This window comes from Oryza sativa, chromosome 3 (assembly GCF_034140825.1).
Source record: "Oryza sativa Japonica Group chromosome 3, ASM3414082v1".
Lineage (NCBI taxonomy): Eukaryota > Viridiplantae > Streptophyta > Magnoliopsida > Poales > Poaceae > Oryza > Oryza sativa.
In genome coordinates this window covers 22,844,295-22,864,184 of record NC_089037.1, presented here as the reverse complement: position 1 = coordinate 22,864,184, position 19,890 = coordinate 22,844,295, and the positions used below count along the sequence as shown (strand labels likewise).

The window sequence follows — 19,890 nt, the reverse complement described above, 5'->3', positions numbered from 1 at the left end:
CATCATCATACATGTGTTGCGAATAACGGTTTGTCTACCAAATCGAATTTTCTCTACTATAATCTGTGCCACGCCTCCTGTAAACAGCTTAGCGTATGAGTTAATGTGGAGATGAATTGTTACCAACAAAAAGAGATGAAGGTTATTTGGTGAGGGTAGAAAGAAAATTCAGTTTTTTCCTGTTGGCAGCAATTAATGCATAATTAGTGACAAACTGTAGTGGAGTATCATCCTATTTTTTTCCCAGCGTTGTCAGTGAGGTGTAGGTGTGGAGATAATGAACTATATGCCACTTTTAGATGTGGCAATTAACTATTTGCCATTAGACCCACATATCATAGACATATGTGGACCCACATGTCATTGAGATAGGTATGCCAAATAGTTAATTGCCAAATCTAAAAGTGGCAAATAGTTAAATGCCCCGATAGGTGTGTATGTACTGCAAATGCATATATATTTTACATTACTGTTCATACGCGTATAATAGGAAAAAACATAATTGTCATCATCCATACATAAAAGTGTTTACACATTGATCCATTAATTCGGAACCCAAAAGGCTCAGTTAATTCAGCATCTACTGTTGGGGCTGAACCAAATCATTTGAACGTGTAAACTATAGTTCATCAACTGACAACCATATTTTACACAATCAACCCATCATCTTACCATGAACTCTGAGAATAGTTTCAACTAGCAAACCAGCACCAGAACAACAATAAACACATGCACACAAGACATGTTGTTTGTGTGGAAAAACATCCTCGGTGTGAGGAATAAAAAACCACGGGACCAATGTTCCACTCCGAACTTCCACTATAATCAACAATGGATACAAATGGAGTCTTCTCTAGAACATTTAGAAACACATCACAACAATAGCTAATAGCTATAACATCAAGTTGCACACATGACATCATCAATATCAACCATCAAAACTAACAAGAGGTATATCATCAAACAAGCGAGAAATAGTAGATTATGTCCTCTTCGGTTCTCAGCTAAGATCTCCCAAATTATAGATGCAAATTGTACGAAACTTGATAGAAATGATGGTGTATGAGTCCCTTCCAAACTCTAAAAAAAACAGCACAATCGATCACCATTTGACCCCTCAAACTGACATTCTACCAAATGTTGCATAAGCTGTAACTGCAGTAACTCGAGCTGAAAAACTACTACTCAAATCCAGTGCTCTTCTCAACCGATTCTCACATAAACTGATCAGATTGAAGTGATCAAAGTGAGGAACGAACTCACCAAGTTTGGTGCCAATCCAATCACGTTTGAGCCTCCTGACTTGATGAAGATTGGGTAAGAGCCACCAAGCCGAACAAATTACAACTCTTCTTCTCCACTCTCTTCTCCCTCCCTTGTGTTTTGCTAGTTTCTTCTCATCCTCAATGGCTGCTGCTACACTCTACTCTTTCAATGGAGGCTGGTTTTTCTTCCCATCACAAAAGATGATGCAATCTTCACCATTAATCAAGGCATGAATCAATGGCTCACATTTATTGGACTTTTGGGCTGCAATAGGCTAAGAGCACAGTGTGACGCCCCACACTCTCCGAGGCCGGGCCCTTTTACATCTGGCAGCTACTTTTCTTCTCCACTCTCTTCTCTCTCTCTTGTGTTTTGCTAGTTTCTTCTCAATCCTCAATCGTTGCTGTTACACTCTACTCTTTCAATGGAGGCTGGTTTTTCTTCCCATCACAAAAGATGAGGCAATCTTCACCATTGATCAAGGCATGAATCAATGCCTCACATTTATTGGACTTTTGGGTTGCAACCTAAGAATTCGTTCGAGATCGGCTTCCAAAAAAGAAGTTGTAACTTGTTGGTATGAGTATTCTATTAATCCTATTAAGACCTGGGCCGGGATGTCACATTCTCACCCCCCTTAAGATACCGACGTCCTCGTTGGTCAACCCAGGCCAGGAACATCCCCTATTAGCACCACGTATATACAAACAATTTTCGGCGTATATATACGTATAGTTGCAAGGGTCGGCTCTGATACCATCTGTGATGCCCCACACTCTCCGAGGCCCACTTTGTCCTCACTCGTGCGCACCCGGGAAAAATTTCCCAGTCGGTCACCTATCCCGAAATTGCTCCAGGCCAAGCACGCTTAATCTCAGAGTTCTTTCAAAATCGGCTTCCGGAAAAGAAGTTGCAACTTGTTGGTATGAGTATTCTATTAATTCTATTAAGCCCTTAGCTGGGATGCCACACAGGCTCCAATTGGAGAGAATTTAGCCCAACATCTACCAGATGCACCTGAAGATGTAACAACATAATGCCCAAAACACTTTTTTTTTCTGAAATAGAAGCTTGTCTTAGAAAAAAAGTTTACAATACCACTTTAGCAATTTCACGAGGGAAAGTGTCTGATCTGAATTCAAATCTTATAAGGTTCGTGACAGTACTACCAATTAATTGCTACATAGAGACACAAAATGGTTGGGATACTCACAAAAAATGGGATTTTGTTTTCAGTCAAATCATTTTATGATGCAATGAAAATAGAAACAAGTGGTTACCCTTTCAAGAAGATGTGAATTTAAAATTTCAGTTAAACTCGAAGTGTTCATTTGGTTAGCACTTATCTTGACTAAAGATAACCTCATTAAAAGGGGATAGAAAAAAGAGAACATGCGGAGAGCGCGTGGAGCCTCATGGCCACGCGCGCGGCAGGTGAGTGATGGGTGGGTGAGCGACGGTGTCCTCCGCGTCTCTCTTCCTCCTCTGCCTCGCAGGGAAACAGGAAGTAGTAGTACAAGAGGTGAGAGGAGTAGTGTGTAGTGCAATGTGCACACGTATACCGGTAGAGTAATTTTACCATCCAACATTTGGTACATCGAGGTACCACATTTTGCATATAAAGTTTTAAAACCTCGAGGTACTAAATTTTATACTACAAAGTACCTCGAGGTACTAAATTTTATACTAGAAGGTATCTCGATGTACCAAAAATTTGTGGTACGTACCTCTGGGTATCAAATGTTAGATGGTAAAATTGCTCATATCGATATAGTTCTTCAATTCAACACAGGGTTTCAAATGTATCCTGATATGCAATTTTCAGAACCTGAGGTTTTGAATGTGTTGATTCAAACTAGATATGTGGTTTGGAGTTTTGAAGCTGCAGAGGCAGGTGAAGCTGACTTATCTAGAGAGCAATGGCCCGCTGCGGGTAGAAGGATGAGAGGGTGCGTGGTGGGGAACAAGAACGATGACGAGATGAAGCCGCTCTTGAGCGTGACGCTTCAACACGCTTAGGCCAGGTCCCGCTCACGGAGTTCGCTCCGCCTCATACACGATACCAGCGCCTTCCTGGACGGCATCGCCACCGCGGACGCGCAGTACTCGCATATGTCCCTGGACATGCATCCGTTGGGAAGAGAGAGAGGAGGAAGATGGGTTGGCTGCTGTCATTTGGGGTCCACGTGGAACCCATGCAGTGGCGGAGCCAGGATTTTAAAGTTGGGTATTCCCGTCTAAGCGTTGAGCCGTTGGCCGCTTCTACCCCTCGCGGCTGCCGGCCACCCAACCGGCCTGACTGCCTGAGCTTGGCGGAGTGGCGGGCGCCACCCGCTGCCCGCCGCGGCAATAGCCTCCCCCTCCGTGGTAGCGCGGTCCAGTTCTCGCCGCCAGTTGCCGCCTCGCCGCGCCGCCGCCTAGGGTTTGGAAATGGGGAGCGGCGCGAGGGAGCCGAGCCAGGGAGGGATGGGTCATGGAGGGAGAGCGAGAGGGGGCCGTCTGGAAGAGTGGTGGCTAAGTGGTGGCTAAGTGGATCAACTGATGTCTGATGGGTCATATAGGCTGGTTGGGCTGTGTTTGGATCGAAGAATTGAGGATTTAGGTGCACTAATATATGTACATGTGTATAGGGCTATGTTTGGATCGAATAATTGAGGATTTAGGTGCACTAATATGTGTACATATGTATATATTAGAAATATACTTGTTTTTCGATAAAAAAGTTGGGTATTCCCGGGAATACCCGGGAATCATGGTAGCTCCGCCCATGAACCCATGCTACTAACTCAGTTGTTACGTCAACCAAAATCAGGAGAGATATTGCCTAAGGATCCAATATGATTTGGTTTTGCAAGATTAGTAATGTGTTATATATGTTACTCCCTTCGTTTCACAATATAAGTCATTTTAGCATTTCCCACATTCATATTGATGCTAATGAATCTAGATTTACTCCCTCCGTTTCACAATGTAAGTTATTCTAGCATTTCCTAGATTTATATTGATGCTAATGAATCTAGACATATATATCTATCTAGATTCATTAGTATTAATATGAATGTGGAAAATACTAAAATGACTTACATTGTGAAACGGAGGAAGAATTTCGGTTTAGCGATGATTCTAAAACTAAACACTTTTCCATAAGACGAGGGACCCCGAGTGAACATTTTCCTTAGCCGCTCGCAGGGTCCAGCTGGGGCGCGGGAGCGCGAGACGCAAGCCCGCAACGCTGGCGTGCTCGCGTGAACTGGGTCCCGCACCGATTTATTGGGTCGACGCACAAATTGGCATCGTTTTAGCTGGCTTCGTTGTAGATCCTATAATAACGATACATCATTAATTCGATCATCCCTTGGATGCGGCCTGCGGCTTACATTAAATCTCGATCCAAAGAAGCAAAGATGATGACAGACAGAAATTAATTAAGCTAGAAATCTCCTCGATCGATCACACACACACACACAATTAAGGTACATACATACATGCACTGCTGCAACTGCAACTGCAGGGTCGGTGCGTGGCTACTACAAGTGTACACATGGTACGTTGGTTGGCACCATCTCGATCGTGTCGTTGTGCTCACTTGCCGGGGACGAAGTTGGTGGCGTATGCCCAGGCGTTGTTGGCGACGGGGTCGGCGACGTGGTCGAAGAGGTTCTCGATGGGGCCCTTGCCGGTGACGATGGCCTGGACGAAGAAGCCGAACATGGAGAACATGGCGAGGCGGCCGTTCTTGAGCTCCTTCACCTTGAGCTCGGCGAAGGTGTCAGGGTCGTCGGCGAGGCCGAGCGGGTCGAAGGCGCCGCCTGGGTACACCTTGTCGAGGCCCTCGCCGAGCGGGCCGCCGCCGACGCGGTAGCCCTCGACGAATCCCATGAGCACCACCTGGACCGCCCAGATGGCGAGGATGCTCTGCGCGTGCACCAGGTTGGGGTTCCCCAGGTAGTCGAGCCCCCCCTCGGAGAAGATCTGCGCGCCGGCCTTGAACCACACCGCCTCCCCGAACTTCACCCCGTTCTTGGACAGGATCTCCGGGAAGACGCAGCCCAGCGCCCCCAGCATCGCCCACCGCGAGTGGATCACCTCCAGCTCCCTGTTCCTCGCGAACGTCTCCGGGTCGGCCGATAGCCCCGCCGTGTCCCACCCGTAGTCTCCCGGGAACTCTCCGGTCAGGTACGATGGCGTCTGCTCCGAGAACGGGCCCAGGTACTTGGGACGGTCAGGTCCATACCTGCACATATATATACTTGTATGTTAGCAATTGCAGTGTACATATATACAGTACTTATGTTTGTATATACATGCATGTACGCTACGTACCAGATGCTCTGGGGCGCGCTCTTGACGGTGCGGCGCATGGTGATGCGGCCACCGGAGTCGCCGACGCGGCGGACGAGCTCATCCCGGCGAGGGGCGGTGCCGAGGAAGCTGGTGGTCTGGTGCAGCGCCGACGCGGCCATCGTTCTAACGAGGGCGATGCGGCGGCGGTTGGGTTGGTTTTTTGTGGTGTGTGGTGGAGATGGGCGGCGCGGGAGGGGAGATCTTTATACGGCGTACGAGTGGCGGAGCGGTGGACTGGTGGACGCGCGGCGCGCCACGTCCGCGCCACACAATTGGCCGCCGCGCCCCCGCGACTGGATATGGGTATGGCGCGGAATCTCCTCCCCGTCCACTCCACCAATCCGCTGATGCCACCTGGACGGAAAGATCTCGTCTCCTGCATCCAACACTATCTGCACCCACCAACCAACTCACCTAGCTAGAAGTAGCTTGCTGCTGAAGTGCTGATGGTCTACCGGAAACAAAAAATTGTACAGCTAGCTCAGCATATAAAAATTAACTTGTTCATCAGTGAATTCACTTGGAAAAAGTTACTTGTTCTTTTTGCAACACGATGAATCAGACTATCGCCATAGCCAAAGGGTGGCATTTCTTGCATTCAAAATGATATGTTAATTACTTCGTAGGACTACCTTGCCACTAACTATGGTTTGATGTGGGCCCACTAGTGACAAATTGGTGACTGAAAGACATGATGAAAACTCTTTCAATTAAGACATAATACATTTTTATTAATGGACGCTAGAAATAACAAATTGTTACAAATACGGTCTTTTCTTTTTGGAATTAATATTTTTCATGTAATTTATCATGTTGTCAAACATGCTATATTTTAAGTCATATATATTGAGAGAATTTGCTCCATGTCACTGAGTTTATCATAGTTTAACGATTTGCTATTTGCTATTGACATTATCTTTTTTTCATAATATACCAGTGAGTATATCAATTGTTCTAAAATATGTCATTAGGCTGATTTTTTCTTCAAAATTACCAAAAATATCCTTACAAATGTACAAGGTTAACAATAGGTTTATCCATTTAGAAGTTTCCAAAAAATTATGAAACATTTGTGTAGTATCTTTACACAATATAAAAGTTTCTGTATAGGTTTTAAAATTTCTACATTCTGTTTTTCAAATATAATTCATCCATTATATGCTATACATAATACTTTCAAATTGTTGTTTTTAATGCAAATAATATTTCATATCCAACACAAAATATTTTTAACTACTTTTCTAAAAACATGAAACTTGTGCGCAAACTTCCAAGTTGTGTAAGGAGGCTAAATAAAAAATGATATATTTTTTAAACTTCCAATGGGATAAATCAATTCTTAACATTGTATGTGTATAATAGTGTTTTTTTTTTCTAAAAAAAAGGCTTAGCTCAATGACATATTGTGGAACAATGTCACATCACATTTTTCGTGTTTTCTAATTTGCTTGATTTGAAAATTTTACATTCATATTTATTCGCCTAAAATAGCTTAATAAAAATTTCATAAATGAAAAGGGTTTAATTTGACTAAATAAATTATTAATTATGCCACACTTTTATTTTATCATTTGTTGATTGGAGTTATTTGATTTTTATTTGCCTTTTGGAAGTGGAGCTAAATTCCTAAAATCTCATAAAATTGCTAATCCAGAAAATTTCCCCAACATTCTTAAAATGTCCAAAATTCCAAATCCTTCAAATTTAGACTTTTCTAAAAAAAGTTCCTGTTCTTTTCTTTTTCCTCTCTTTCTCCTTTTTCTTTCTTTCTTCGTCCCGTTGCCTGCTGTTTATCTGTCACGATATCTCCTCCTATCCCTCGATCTGTTTCTGCTCATGGGCCAGCATCCAATGCCCTTCCTATCCCGTGAAGGAATAAGTTCACTTTGACTCCCTTAAAAGTGACCTGAATCTAATTCATCAACCTAAACTACAAAACCGGATATCTCGACCACCGAACTATTGAAACCGGTGCAATTTGATTCCCTAGGCGGTTTTATTGACGTGGCGCCTATGTGGCAGTATTGACCGGGTCTTCTTTACACGTGGCGTTAACGTGGCGCTTAAGTGGCATTAGAATTAAAAAAGTACGTGGGACCAATTTGTCAATTACACAAAAAAAATTGCGGGACCCACTGACAGGTAGGGCCCACATGTCAGTTTATCCCTTCACCCATCTCTCTCTGTCTCTCATTTCGAGCTTGACACGGCAAGGCTATCGGCGCCGGCGCCGGCTGCCTCAATGGCGTCCACTAGAGCACCCTCGCTGAGCTCCGTCCCGCTGCCATCATCACCAGTCGCAGTCCCTTGCGAGCAAGAAAAGGAGATTGGGGAGAGAGAGAGAGAGAGAGAGAGAGAGAGTCCCTCACCGTTGATGGGGTGGCTGAGAAGGCAATGGGCGCGTGCCGAAGTGGCGGTGGTGGTGGACGGTGGCCGGCGTATGGGCGGGCACTGGAGCAGCACCAGGCGAGGGCCACGATGGCGGCGGCGGGCTTGAGGGCGGGCGTTGGAGTGGCGGCGACGACAGGCTGGCGAGGGCCGAACAACTCTCCATGGCCACCCCTCTTGTGGACCTCGGTGTCCGCGCTGCTCGATGCCGCCGCCGCTCCAGGTCTAGGGGTGCCCACCACCACCGTTGGTCGATCGCCTCGCCCTTTCGTTCCCCTCAGATTCACTTGCCGTGGTGGCGCCATATCGAAGATGGAAGAGGAGGCGACGCTGCTAGAGAAACGGAGAAGCCTGGATGCCTTGCGTCGCCACCTAGCTCTTTTCCCCTACCGGCTACTGCTCACCGCCGCTGCCGAGGGAAGTAAAGGTGGGAGAAAGAGATAAATAAGGGAGAGAGGAGGAGGACGAGGGGCGGCATCGCTGGAGCCACGCCGGTTGCATTTGGGGCAGTGCCGCCACTACCATTCGCTCTCGTTGGCCGCCACCGAAGGGGAGAGAAAGAGAAAGAAAGAGAGAAGGGAGGAAGAGGGGAGGAAGCAGAGAGAGAGGATGACATGTGGGGCCCATATGTCAGTGGACCCCACAAAATTTATGTGTGTGAATGACAAACGGGTCCCACATATATGTTTTTTATTCAAATACCACCTAAGCGCCACGTCAACCCCACGTACTAGGTCAACACCACCACATCAGCGCCATGTCAGCAAAACCGCCCCTCCAAAACCACCCAGGGAGTTAAATTGCACTGGTTTCAATAGTTTGGGGGTCTAGATATCTGGTTTTGTGGTTTAGGGTCATGAATTAGATTCGGGTCACTTGTAAGGGAGTCAAAGTGAACTTATTCCTTCCTACTGAAACGAGCTGCAGAATTTGGAATAAGTTCACTTTGGGTGCCTCTATTTCTCGTCCAGTCCGATTTTCGTCCCTTGACCGCAAAACCGGGTACGACCCGTCCCCCAACTTACGAAAATCAGGCAAACAAGGTCCCTCCGCGGTTTTGGCTGATGTGGCGCCTACGTGGCTTGTTTGACCAGGTCTCTGTCCGACGTGGCATTGACGTGGCGCTTACGTGGCAATTCAACTCGAAAAATAAATAAACCTCATGGGACCCACATGTCAGTTTCACACAGAAATTATAAAAAAGGTGGGGCCCACGTGGGCCTCACATGTCATTCTCTCCCCTTTCCCTCCACCGCCCTTCGCCGCCCGCGCCCGCCGGCGGTTACCGACGACGCGACTCCATCCGCCGCCGCAGCCCAGCGACCGGCGGCGTCGCCTGCCTCCCTGACCTGCCACGGCCACGAGTTAGTGCAAGCGCACCCGCCGTCCCGCCGCTCCCGCCGGTAAGGAGGTTCCCCTGTTGCCATGCTGTATCGAAGAGAACCAGCAATGCTTCCTCCCTGCTCCCCGTGCCGGCCATTGCGACGGTCTCCTCTTCTTCCCTCTTGCTGCCTCCTCTCTCCTGGTCCTTATTCTTCACGATCTCCGTGTCCTTCATGGCATTCGTGATCTCTGCAGCTGGCGTCTCCACTCGCTGTACATCCTCCACGCAGACCACGCCGCATTCTTGGCCACCTGATACGTCGGCGCGTTTCGCCGGACTCGCTGCCTCTCCTTTGCCGTCAACGGGAGCCTTGTCGCCATGCACGGTAACGGTGTTGCCACCGCCACCGCCGCCGTCATCCGCCGTGACGACCTCCAAGTTCTTGAGTTCCTTCCGAGCCCATAGGAGTAGCTCATACGCATATACATCGGGTATAGACGGCCGCATGCATATGCGTCTTCGTACGAGCATATATATGCATGCATGGAGACGACCAGCTATAGCTTCTAGCTAGCTTCTTATTGGTTTGCCGCCAACAACATGCAGACGTATATATTAGCCAAGCATGTGTATATGGCTTAGCACACTCACATGTATATATGCCATTACATGCATGACTCATGCATGAGTCATATTTAATTCATTAGCTTGCTTAGCACATTAGCGTTGTTAGCTAGCTAATTTACCTGCTTCCTGCAACCAGCCACTAACACAAAGTATGCGAGCGTGGCGGAGGAGCGGCGGCGGGCGAGCGCAGCAGTGGGCAAAGCAGCGGAGGGCGAGCGCGGCCGCGGGCAGAGCAGCGGAGGGCGAGCTAGGCGAAGAGGAAGACAGTGGATGGGATGGGGAGCTCCCCCGTGCTCGCCGGCCACCACCGCCGTGCCCCAGCGGGTGCCCCACGGCGCCGGCGACGAAGGCCTCGAGGCCGTCGATCGCGTCGTGAGCTTGCCGGGCAGGGACTCGATGAGGAGGACGAGGTCGTCGGCCCTGCCGAGGACGCGCTCGGTGGCCGGGAAGAGCACCGCCGCGATGTCCTGGATGACGAGGAGCTGCTTGTCCGTGAAGGCCAGCGTGGGGCCCACCAGATGTCCCTAAAGACGGTGTGAAACTGACATGTGGGGCTCACGTGGACCCCACCTTTTTTATAATTTCTGTGTGAAACTGACATGTGGGTCCCACAAGGTTTATTTATTTTTTGGGTTGAATTGCCACGTAAACGCCACGTCAATGCCACGTGGGACGGAGACCTAGTCAAACAAGCCACGTAGGCGCCATGTCAGCCAAAACCGCCTTCAAAACCACCGAGGGACCTCGTTTGTCCGGTTTTCAAAAGTTGGGGGACTGGTTTTGTGGTCAAGGGACGAAAATCAGACTGGGCGACAAATAGAGGAACCCAAAGTGAACTTATTCCACAGTATTTTCTTCATTTGGGCCAGAGACTAGTGGACCTTTTTCTTGACTTGTCTGGGCCAAAGCCCATGCCTGACTTGACTTCATGGTGTAAGGGGCCGATTTTTGTGGATGCTTATTCTAAACAGAATAATTTGTCTTTTGGAGTTAAATATGAAACCAAAGCATCAAATATGGATCATTATCAGCAAAATAATCATTTGAGAATTTTGCAATTTTCTCATGATTAGTAAGGTGACCAACATCTGTGGCTACTCTATTCCTAAAATTAGGAGCGCCTCTTTGCACTAAAATGGCTATTATTTGGTAGAGATATTTCCATCAGAAAAATATTACTCCCTTAATAATACTCGTTATTTCAGATAAGAACATGTTTTAAAAAGGAAACTTTAACAATTATTTTCTATATAAAAATATCAACAAATTTATAATTTTATTATATTAGTTTCTAAGATTAATCTATGCCTATAACCTACGGTTCATATTTATGAAGTCTTGTTCGGTTAACAATCAAACTAGTGGGTTTGAAAAAGATTGAGGAGCATAATTCCACGTTATAATAGGTGTGGAATAAATCATTTTAAAATATCTCTTAACTCTTTTATGAGAGGGATTAACTGAACAAGGTGCAATAAAGCAAATATTTTGAAAATTATTCATAGTTCAAAACTAAAAATATACTCCCTCCGTTTCGAAATGTTTGACGCCGTTGACTTTTTTAAACATGTTTGACTGTTCGTCTTATTCAAAAAATTTAAGTAATTATTAATTCTTTTCCTATTATTTGATTCATTGTTAAATATATTTTTATGTAGGCATATAATTTTACATATTTCAAAAAAAAAATTGAATAAGACGAACGGTCAAATATACTTAAAAAAATCAACGGTGTCAAACATTTCAAAACGGAGGGAGTATAATATGTGACTATAAAAATGGTCACCATATCCGGATTGGGCTTAAACCCGATGGCGGCCGCGGGGGAGGGGGGCACGGCTTGCTTCCCATCGAGGGCGCCGAGCTCGCTGCCCTGTACGACCACGCAGCGGCGATGACCGGCAGAGATGGCGGTTGATTCTTCAGTGGCGCGGCTGGCCGAACTGGGTTGGTGCTCATTGGGGCCAGCTTGGGTTCGTTAGGTGATACGTCCCACGTCAGCAACAACAGTCCCGGACTCGGACTGGGTTGGTGCTCGGTGGCCGGACTGGGTGGTGATGGAGGAGGGGTTATAACGGTATTGCGGCTGAGGGAGGTGACACGATCGGGGGCAAGAGTTGAGGGAGGCAATGTAGACTTATTCCTGAAGATGAAGTCTAGGCCCATAGGGGAATCGGCTTTAAAGGCCAGAGGAGCCGACCAGTCCAGCAGTCTCCACTCCAATCCCCACCACGCCGCCATCCATGGCCAGCGGTTGGGATAGACCCCGGCGAGCGGCGAGAACGGTGACCACCCGCTTTCCCTCGTCCTCCAAACTTGCTGTTGTACTATGAATCGGATTCGGAGATCGATCGAGTTGCATTGAGTGTCGGATCGGAGGAGTTGGCTATAGAAAATCGGAGGAGTTTTGTTCTAGCGGGGAGGGAGGCGACGACGGCGGAGGAAGAGGGGATGGACGTACAAGGCAAGCGCAAGGCGGATGGAAAACCATCTTTTAGTGTCAGGTTTTCTCTAATAGGCACTGATGATGGGGGACACTGATGTGTTATTTTGTCGTAGTGTTAATAAGCACCTCCAAAACAACAAAGTCCACCGGCCAGGCCTGTAGGCCCTATCTAGCTTCTCCTGCGTTCCCATACACTACTAGAAAACTCATTTTCGGCGTCGTAGGGGATCTATTTTTGCAGGCGGGTATGTTATTCGGAGCCAAAACCCCGCCGACAAAAAAAGTACCCGGGGTAGAGGGGGCGGTCCGCCTGCGAAGATTGATCTTTGCAAGCGGACCAAATAAGCGTCGCCTGCGAAGATCGATCTTCACAGGCGGCAGACGTCGTGCGCCTGCGAAAATCGATCTTCGCAGGCGACGCTTATATGGTCCGTCTGCAAAGATCAATCTTCGCAGGCGCCGCTTATATGGCCCGCCTGAAAAGATGCCCCTATATAGTCTTCTTCCTCCCCGAGCCCTGTTCATTCTCCCCGAAGTTTCTCTCTCCTAAAGTGACTTAAATATAGGGGGGAGGTTTTGAACTTCAAATCTTCGGGGGATTTTTCTACGGTGCTTAGATCTACTCATTTCCACACTAGGTATGTAATTTTTTAAGCTTTTAGACCTTAATTTGTGATGGATTTATGCATGCAAAATTGTGAAGGAAGAGCTCCATGTTTTTTAATTTTATTTCTTTTGATATGTTGATGTTAGATGTATGTGTAATACTTGATGCCTCTTGTTGTAGTGGTTTAATGTGGTAACATAAATTCTCATTTTTTTATTTTTGTTATCACATCCACCTCTTAGTTCTAGATCTAGATCTAGATCTTGTCATATATAGAGAGAGAATAAAATTTTTAATGTCTATTTATTCGGTGCAATCAAAAAATAGTTATAGTATTTTGTAATATGCCGATGATATGATTTTGTTAGCTTTTCCTAATGTACTAATTTGGCATGTCTGTGTAAAAAAAATTGAAATAAACTTTGTTTTTTTATTAATTTACAATTAACCTTTTGTTAATTAGTTTTGAATAGCGATAAGTTTTTTCAATAAACCCTACAAATTTGGTATTAATTGTGCAAATATTTTATGTGCATTTTTTTAGAGATATGGAAAGTTAGGAATGGATGTATCATTGGCCGAGGTTTTTGTCTCCATATAGAAATGAAGTGTCTAAATTTATTGGTATTGCCAAGGCACACGCTGAGAAGTATAATATGAGGAAGATAATTTGTCCATGTGCTGACTGTAAGAATAAAATAGCCTGGGACTTCGATGATGCTTTTAAAGTGAAGGAGCACTTAGTAACTCGTGGATTTATGGACAAGTACGAAATATGGACACGTCATGGCGAAGAACAAGTGGACGGGCCTGAAAATGTAGATCCGATACAAGTTGAAGACATGGTGCATGACGATGGTTTTGTTGAGGACAAAATCGACCTAGAGGAAATGTTACGTCATGCAGAACCCGAGGTGCTGATGGGGTCAGCTAGAGGTTTAAATAACTTTGAAGCTTTACAGGAAGCTAAGGAAGTTTTGTACGATGAGTCGAAGGGCTGTGACAGTGAGTTCACAACACTACGGTCAGTTCTTGAACTTATGAGGTTAAAGGCGAGACATGGATGGTCTAATACCAGTTTCGACAGTCTGTTAGAACTTCTGCAGAAAATGCTCCCGAGGTCTAACTCACTACCATCCATTCACTTGGTGTGGAAAAGATTCATGCGTGCGTAAATCACTGCATAGTGTACAGGAAAGAGTACGCTTCTTTAGATGAATGTCCAACATGCGGTGCTAGCCGGTACAAATCGAATAGCAATACTGGCCTAGAACCGTCTGACACAACTGAGGGAAGACAAAGAAAAATCTCGCAGCTTGTGATGTAGTACCTTCCTGTCAAAGACCGTATTAAACGGGTATACTCTAACCCATGAGATGCGGAACTAATGCGCTGGCACGAAGAAGGGCGCAAGAAGGATGGGATGATTCGACACCCGGCAGATGCTCGTTAGTGGATAAACTTTGATGCTCAGTATAGAGAGTTTGCTAAAGACCCACGGAACATTAGATTTGCCATGAGTACTGATGGAGTTAATCCTTTTGGAGATATAAGCAGCTCACATAGTACTTGGCCAGTGCTTCTCACCATGTATAATCTTCCTACCTGGCTTTGTTAAAAGCGAAAATACGTACTACTCTGTATCCTCATACAGGGACCTCGTCAGCCTGGTATTGATATTGACGTATTTCTTGAACTATTATTAGAAGATATGGCTGATTTATGGAAAGAGGGATTGAAAGTGTGGGACGAGTACTTAAGGGAATACTTCACAGTGAAGGCCATCATGTTCGTGACCATTAACGATTATCCAGCAATGTTTTCAGTTTCAGGTCAAATTAAAGGTAAAACAGGATTTATGATCTGCTTGAATGGAACGTACTATAGGTATCTCCCGGGTTCCAACAAGCTTGTGTACATGCGGCACCGGCGGTTCCTATGCACAAATCACAAGTACCGCAAGATGAAGGCGGAGTTCGATGGCACTGAAGAGACTGATCCTACACCAAAACCAACATCGGGAGAAAAGGTGTGTGCAATGATAGAGAAAATTGTTTGCGAGTTTGGAAAAGTGACTAAGAAACCATCAAAGGGGACAAAGCGCAAGAAACCCGAGAAGAATACGAAACAAGGGGATAGTAAGAAGCAAGATGATAGTTCGAAGCCAGATGATAAACTCCCTCCCCCATTCAAGAAGCATTCCATATTTTTTAAGTACCTCCCATACTGAAAAGATCTGGAGGTTCGGCATGCCATAGACGTCATGTATCTAGAGAAGAATGTATTTGAAAACATAGTTGGAACATTGTCGGACATGCTGAACAAGACTAAAGATGGTCTGCAATCAAGGATGGACCTAGTCGAGATGGAAATCAGGGAAGAGTTACACCCTCAAGAAGGAGAAAAGAATGGCAAAGTATATCTTCCACCAGTCTGTTTCACACTGACACCTGAGGAGAGAAGTCATTTTGCAACTCACTCCGTGATGTCAGAGTGCCCATAGGTTTCTCATCAAACATCAGTCGACTAGTTTCAATGAAAGATTTATCGGTATCTGGTTATAATTCACATGATTGTCATGTCTTGCTCACCGTGTTTCTTGCAATGGCAATAAGGGCCATAAAACCGGAGCATTTAAAGGTTGCTATCACAAGGTTGTGCTACTTTTGCAACGCAGTGTCATAGAAGGTCATTAGTCTTGAAGAGTTACGAAATCTTCGTACATTCGCACATGAGACACAGTGCCAACTTGAGATGTGTTTCCCTCCGTCACTTTTTGATACGATGGAGCACCTCATTTTTCACATAGTGCCGCAGATGGTTGCGCTTGGCCCATTGTACCTCCATCAAATGTGGTCATACGAGCGTTACATGACAGTTTTGAAGGGTTACGTCCGAAATCGTGCACATCCAGAGGGATCAATGGTTGAGGGTTATAGTACTGAAGAGGTTGTCCAGTGCTGTATCGATTACCTCAAAGATGGATATGCAATTGGAGTACCTGTGCCCCGACACGAGGGTAGATTGAGTGGCAGGGGAACGATAGGAAAGAAGAGATTCGTCACCTATGATCACAAATCATTCCAAGAAGCTCACTTCAGCGTGCTTCATCAGTTTGCTATCGTTGAGCCGTACATCGATCAACATATCGAACTAATACGAGCTAACAATAAGGGTCACACCACCGAGTGGATAATGAAAGAACACAAGCGTCTCTTCATAGATTGGTTGCGAGACCTAGACTTACCTGAGGGACAAACTACTGATGAAATAACTATGAAGCGGTTGGCTTGTGGTCCATCAACTACAGTAAATTCTTGGCAGGGATATGACATTAATGGATACTCGTTTAGTACAAGAGCCCGAGATAATAAGATCTGTACGCAAAACAGCGGTGTCCGTGTGGAGGCAATTGATGAAGCCGAGGAAAAACAATCATACTTCGGGTTTATTGAAGAAATATGGGAAATCGACTATGGGCACACAGTGCAATTCCCCATATTTAAGTGCCAGTGGGTAAAATACCCAAACGGGGTCAATGTTGATAAGTTCGGTCTTACTATTGTTGACCTGGCGAGTGTGGGTCACAAGGATGACCCTTGGGTACTCGCCAATCGCGTGGCACAAGTGTTTTACGTGAAAGACCCATCAAATTTGAAGAAAGATATAGTGCTACCCGGGAAACAAAAGATATTGGGAGTGGATGGGGTTGAAGATGTCGAAGATTACAATCAATACGATAGTATGCCACTTTATAGTCAGTTTGTACAGAAGATTAAGAATGTCGAGACATCTACTCAGAAGATCGTGAAGCCTTACATGCGCACGGACGGTGTGGGAAAAAAATGTTAAAGGGTAAAGATTGTTGAGTCGCATGTAAGCATCTAAGAAATTAGTAGTTATGTAATGGTGGTATGTAAGGTGATGTGTGATCATATCGCAAATTGATGAACAATTGCACGCAACATTTTGCATATTAGTTTGTATTAATTTTATGTGCAATTACCATTTGTAAGGTAACATTTATAGTTTTTTATTTTTTAAAATTTTTTAAAAGAGGTTTAAAAATTTAGTAGCATTTTGTTATGTTCACTAACCATTGTTTGAAAACTTATTTTAAAAAGTTTGAAACATTTAAGTAATATTTACATTTGAAAAGTAGTAATACTAAGGTTTATCTATTTGTATGTACAATTACCATTTTTATTACAACTATTGTAGACATTTTCAAATCATAGAAATGATTTTAAAATAATTATGAAATAGAAAGGGTCAGTTCTGCAAAAATCTGTCCGCCTGCGAAGATTATTATGCCGAGTAGGGTCTACATCTTCGCAGGCCGACCGATAGTAAAAATGATCTTCACAGGTGGACCGCCCGCTTGCGAAGATCGTTTCCCTATATAAGGGCAAGCCCGCCGCACCAAAATTTCTAAGTTCAAACGGCAACCCTAGAAATTTTGGCGCTGTAAGGTGCCAAATTTTTTCGCCACCGCACGCCTCCGCCGTCCTCCGCCGCCGCCTGCTTGTGACCTTCACCCTCCGACCATCGTCCTCCTCTGCCGACGACCGTCGTCCTCCACGCGCCGCCGGCCTTCGAGCTCGCGCCGGCCGCGCGCTCTACCCCTGTCACGCCCGGAAATTCACTAGTGATTTCCGAACTTATTTGTGCATAAAATCCTCGTCCAGAAATCAGCCGAGGTACACAAACTGACAATTTAATATACAAATCCATCATAATAATAACGTTACATACTTACAAAAGAAAAGAAAACAGCAGCGGAATAACGGTCTAGCGATGGCTTCAGCTCCACTCCCACAGACAGCTCAACTGGGGTATAAGCCAAACGTCTTCTCTTTCTGGATCCTTTTTCTGCAACTGAGGTTGATTGATTATTGCAAGAATGAGCATATGACATACTTAACAAGCCACACAGCAAATATGCAAGTGCACAAGGATACCAAAGGATGGCATAATATAGTCTCATTTGCGAAAGCAGCATTTAGTAAAGATTTAAGAGTAGTGAAACAGTAGAGTAATTAATCAAAAATTTTAATCAACACTGAACAGCACACCCATGCTGCTCAGGCTCAACCATCCTGAACAACCATACCCGGCTGTACAGATCTAAGCTAAACAAATTATTACCAGTTATTGCATCAATAATTATTTGTGAGAGGTGTGAGACTAATTACGAAAAACATTGCTCAACCCGCCCATGACCGCGGGCACGGCTATTCGAATAGTTTTACTCTGGCCAGAGATGTACCGCTGTACCCACAAGACACGATTCCACACATGTTGCCATGCCCCGAAGTACCACCACAGCACTGCAAAGGGGGAAATCGTGACAATACCCTTTGCACAATACAACTCACCACAGTGCACCATTCCTGGATCATAATCACCCCCTCTATAAATATAACTAGAGGCATGGACTCCCCAGCGATCCCCACGGACTTCTCGCCGCTTCTCAGTCTGGCACCCCATAATGAACCATGTTATATAAAAGGTAAAGCCGTTGCCCACGCTGGCTTGTGGTTAGCACGGTTAATGTTTCACAACAGTAGCTCGTGAACCGGTCCTTAATTATCATGAGCACGACCTTCAAAACCATGTGCTCACAACCCACCTTAATCCAGTTTTAATTATCTAATATTAACATAACACGATTAACCATCGTGAGCTACCATTAAATATAACCATAATTAATAATATAATATGATTCATCCCATTATATAGCATTTAGCTGAACCAAACCAATATATAAGGTTCTAGCTAATCAAATTATAACCCATAGGAAAATAAAGTTATCTTCGGCCATTAATTAATTGGGAAAGACTCACCACCCGATGACATTCGAAAATAATGCATAAGTTGAAATAAAACATTAGTTTTAAACGGGTTCAACATGCTCAAAGGGTTGTTTGGGATCTGTGTGACTTGCCTTGAGCTTCCGCAAAGGCTTCCGAACCTTCCTCAACGAAAACGCTCTCCTCCGGAACGTCGGAAACTAAAGCAAATGAACGAAATCAACAAAACAGCACAAAAACAAGCATAAACAGTACATGTGGATATTTTTAACAGGTAGATCTCGATTTTAGATGAATTTAGCAACTTGAACCACTCGAATCCGAGTTACGATGATTTAGTTATGAATTTCCGAAGTTAATCGATTTGCATCTAATAAAGAAAACTAAAAAAAGGGAATATGACGTCATCGCTGACATCATCGCCGGCCATGGCACTGCTCCACACGACCACCGGCAATAGAGAGCTCGGCCGGGCTAACGGAGGACGTCTACGCGTAGAGGACGACGACGCGAACTCACCGGTGCAAGAAACTACGACGGACGACGATGAACGGCGGCCGGCGGCGAGGTCCTAAGGCGGCGCGGCTCGGGTCAACGTCGACGGCGGCGCTCCGGCGGTCTTCGGCGGCTGCGAAGGGGCGGCCGGGATGCTCCTCCTCCGTTCGCACCCAACGGCGGCGAAAAGAGGCGTCGGCGACGGCGCTGGCGGCGGCGCGACGCGGCTGCACGACGGTCGGCGGCGGCGGCGACTAAGACGATGCGGCGGCGGCGCTACGAGCGACGAGGGAACTCGGGAGTTGGGGCAAACGAAAGAGGACGCCAAGGGGATGCTATTTATAGGCTTGGATTGAAGAGATCGGACTCCAACCGCGAGAAATCAAGCCGGGAAAAACTAGGGTTAGTTTGGAGAGATAAACTCAAAACGAATTCGATGTGGTTTATCCGGGCAAAATTGATCTCCGAAATCTTAGGGGAAAGGAAGAGGATAAGGAGGAGATGATTTTCCCTCAAGCAATCGGACTCAAGGGCGACCGATTGAGGCGGATTTGGCGGAGAGAGGCGGCGGCTCGGGCTT

At 45.7% G+C, this 19,890-nt stretch overlaps 1 protein-coding gene and 1 long non-coding RNA gene across 2 annotated transcripts; both read right to left on the bottom strand.

Annotated features, from left to right (window-relative positions):
* Positions 1 to 4,532: 4,532 nt before the first annotated feature.
* On the bottom strand, positions 4,533 to 5,880 carry LOC4333359 (chlorophyll a-b binding protein, chloroplastic-like). Its single transcript, NM_001402184.1, has 2 exons — positions 5,590 to 5,880; positions 4,533 to 5,500 (listed from the first exon to the last, which is right to left on the bottom strand). The coding sequence occupies exons 1-2, from the start codon at positions 5,727 to 5,729 to the stop codon at positions 4,849 to 4,851; spliced, it is 792 nt and encodes a 263-aa protein (NP_001389113.1). The 5' UTR covers positions 5,730 to 5,880; the 3' UTR covers positions 4,533 to 4,848.
* An 11,221-nt stretch (positions 5,881 to 17,101) lies between these two features.
* LOC136355810 (uncharacterized) lies at positions 17,102 to 19,610 on the bottom strand. Its single transcript, XR_010740268.1, has 4 exons — positions 19,335 to 19,610; positions 18,950 to 19,015; positions 17,762 to 17,880; positions 17,102 to 17,627 (listed from the first exon to the last, which is right to left on the bottom strand). It is a non-coding gene; the product is annotated as an uncharacterized lncRNA (long non-coding RNA).
* Between the last annotated feature and the right edge of the window lie 280 nt (positions 19,611 to 19,890).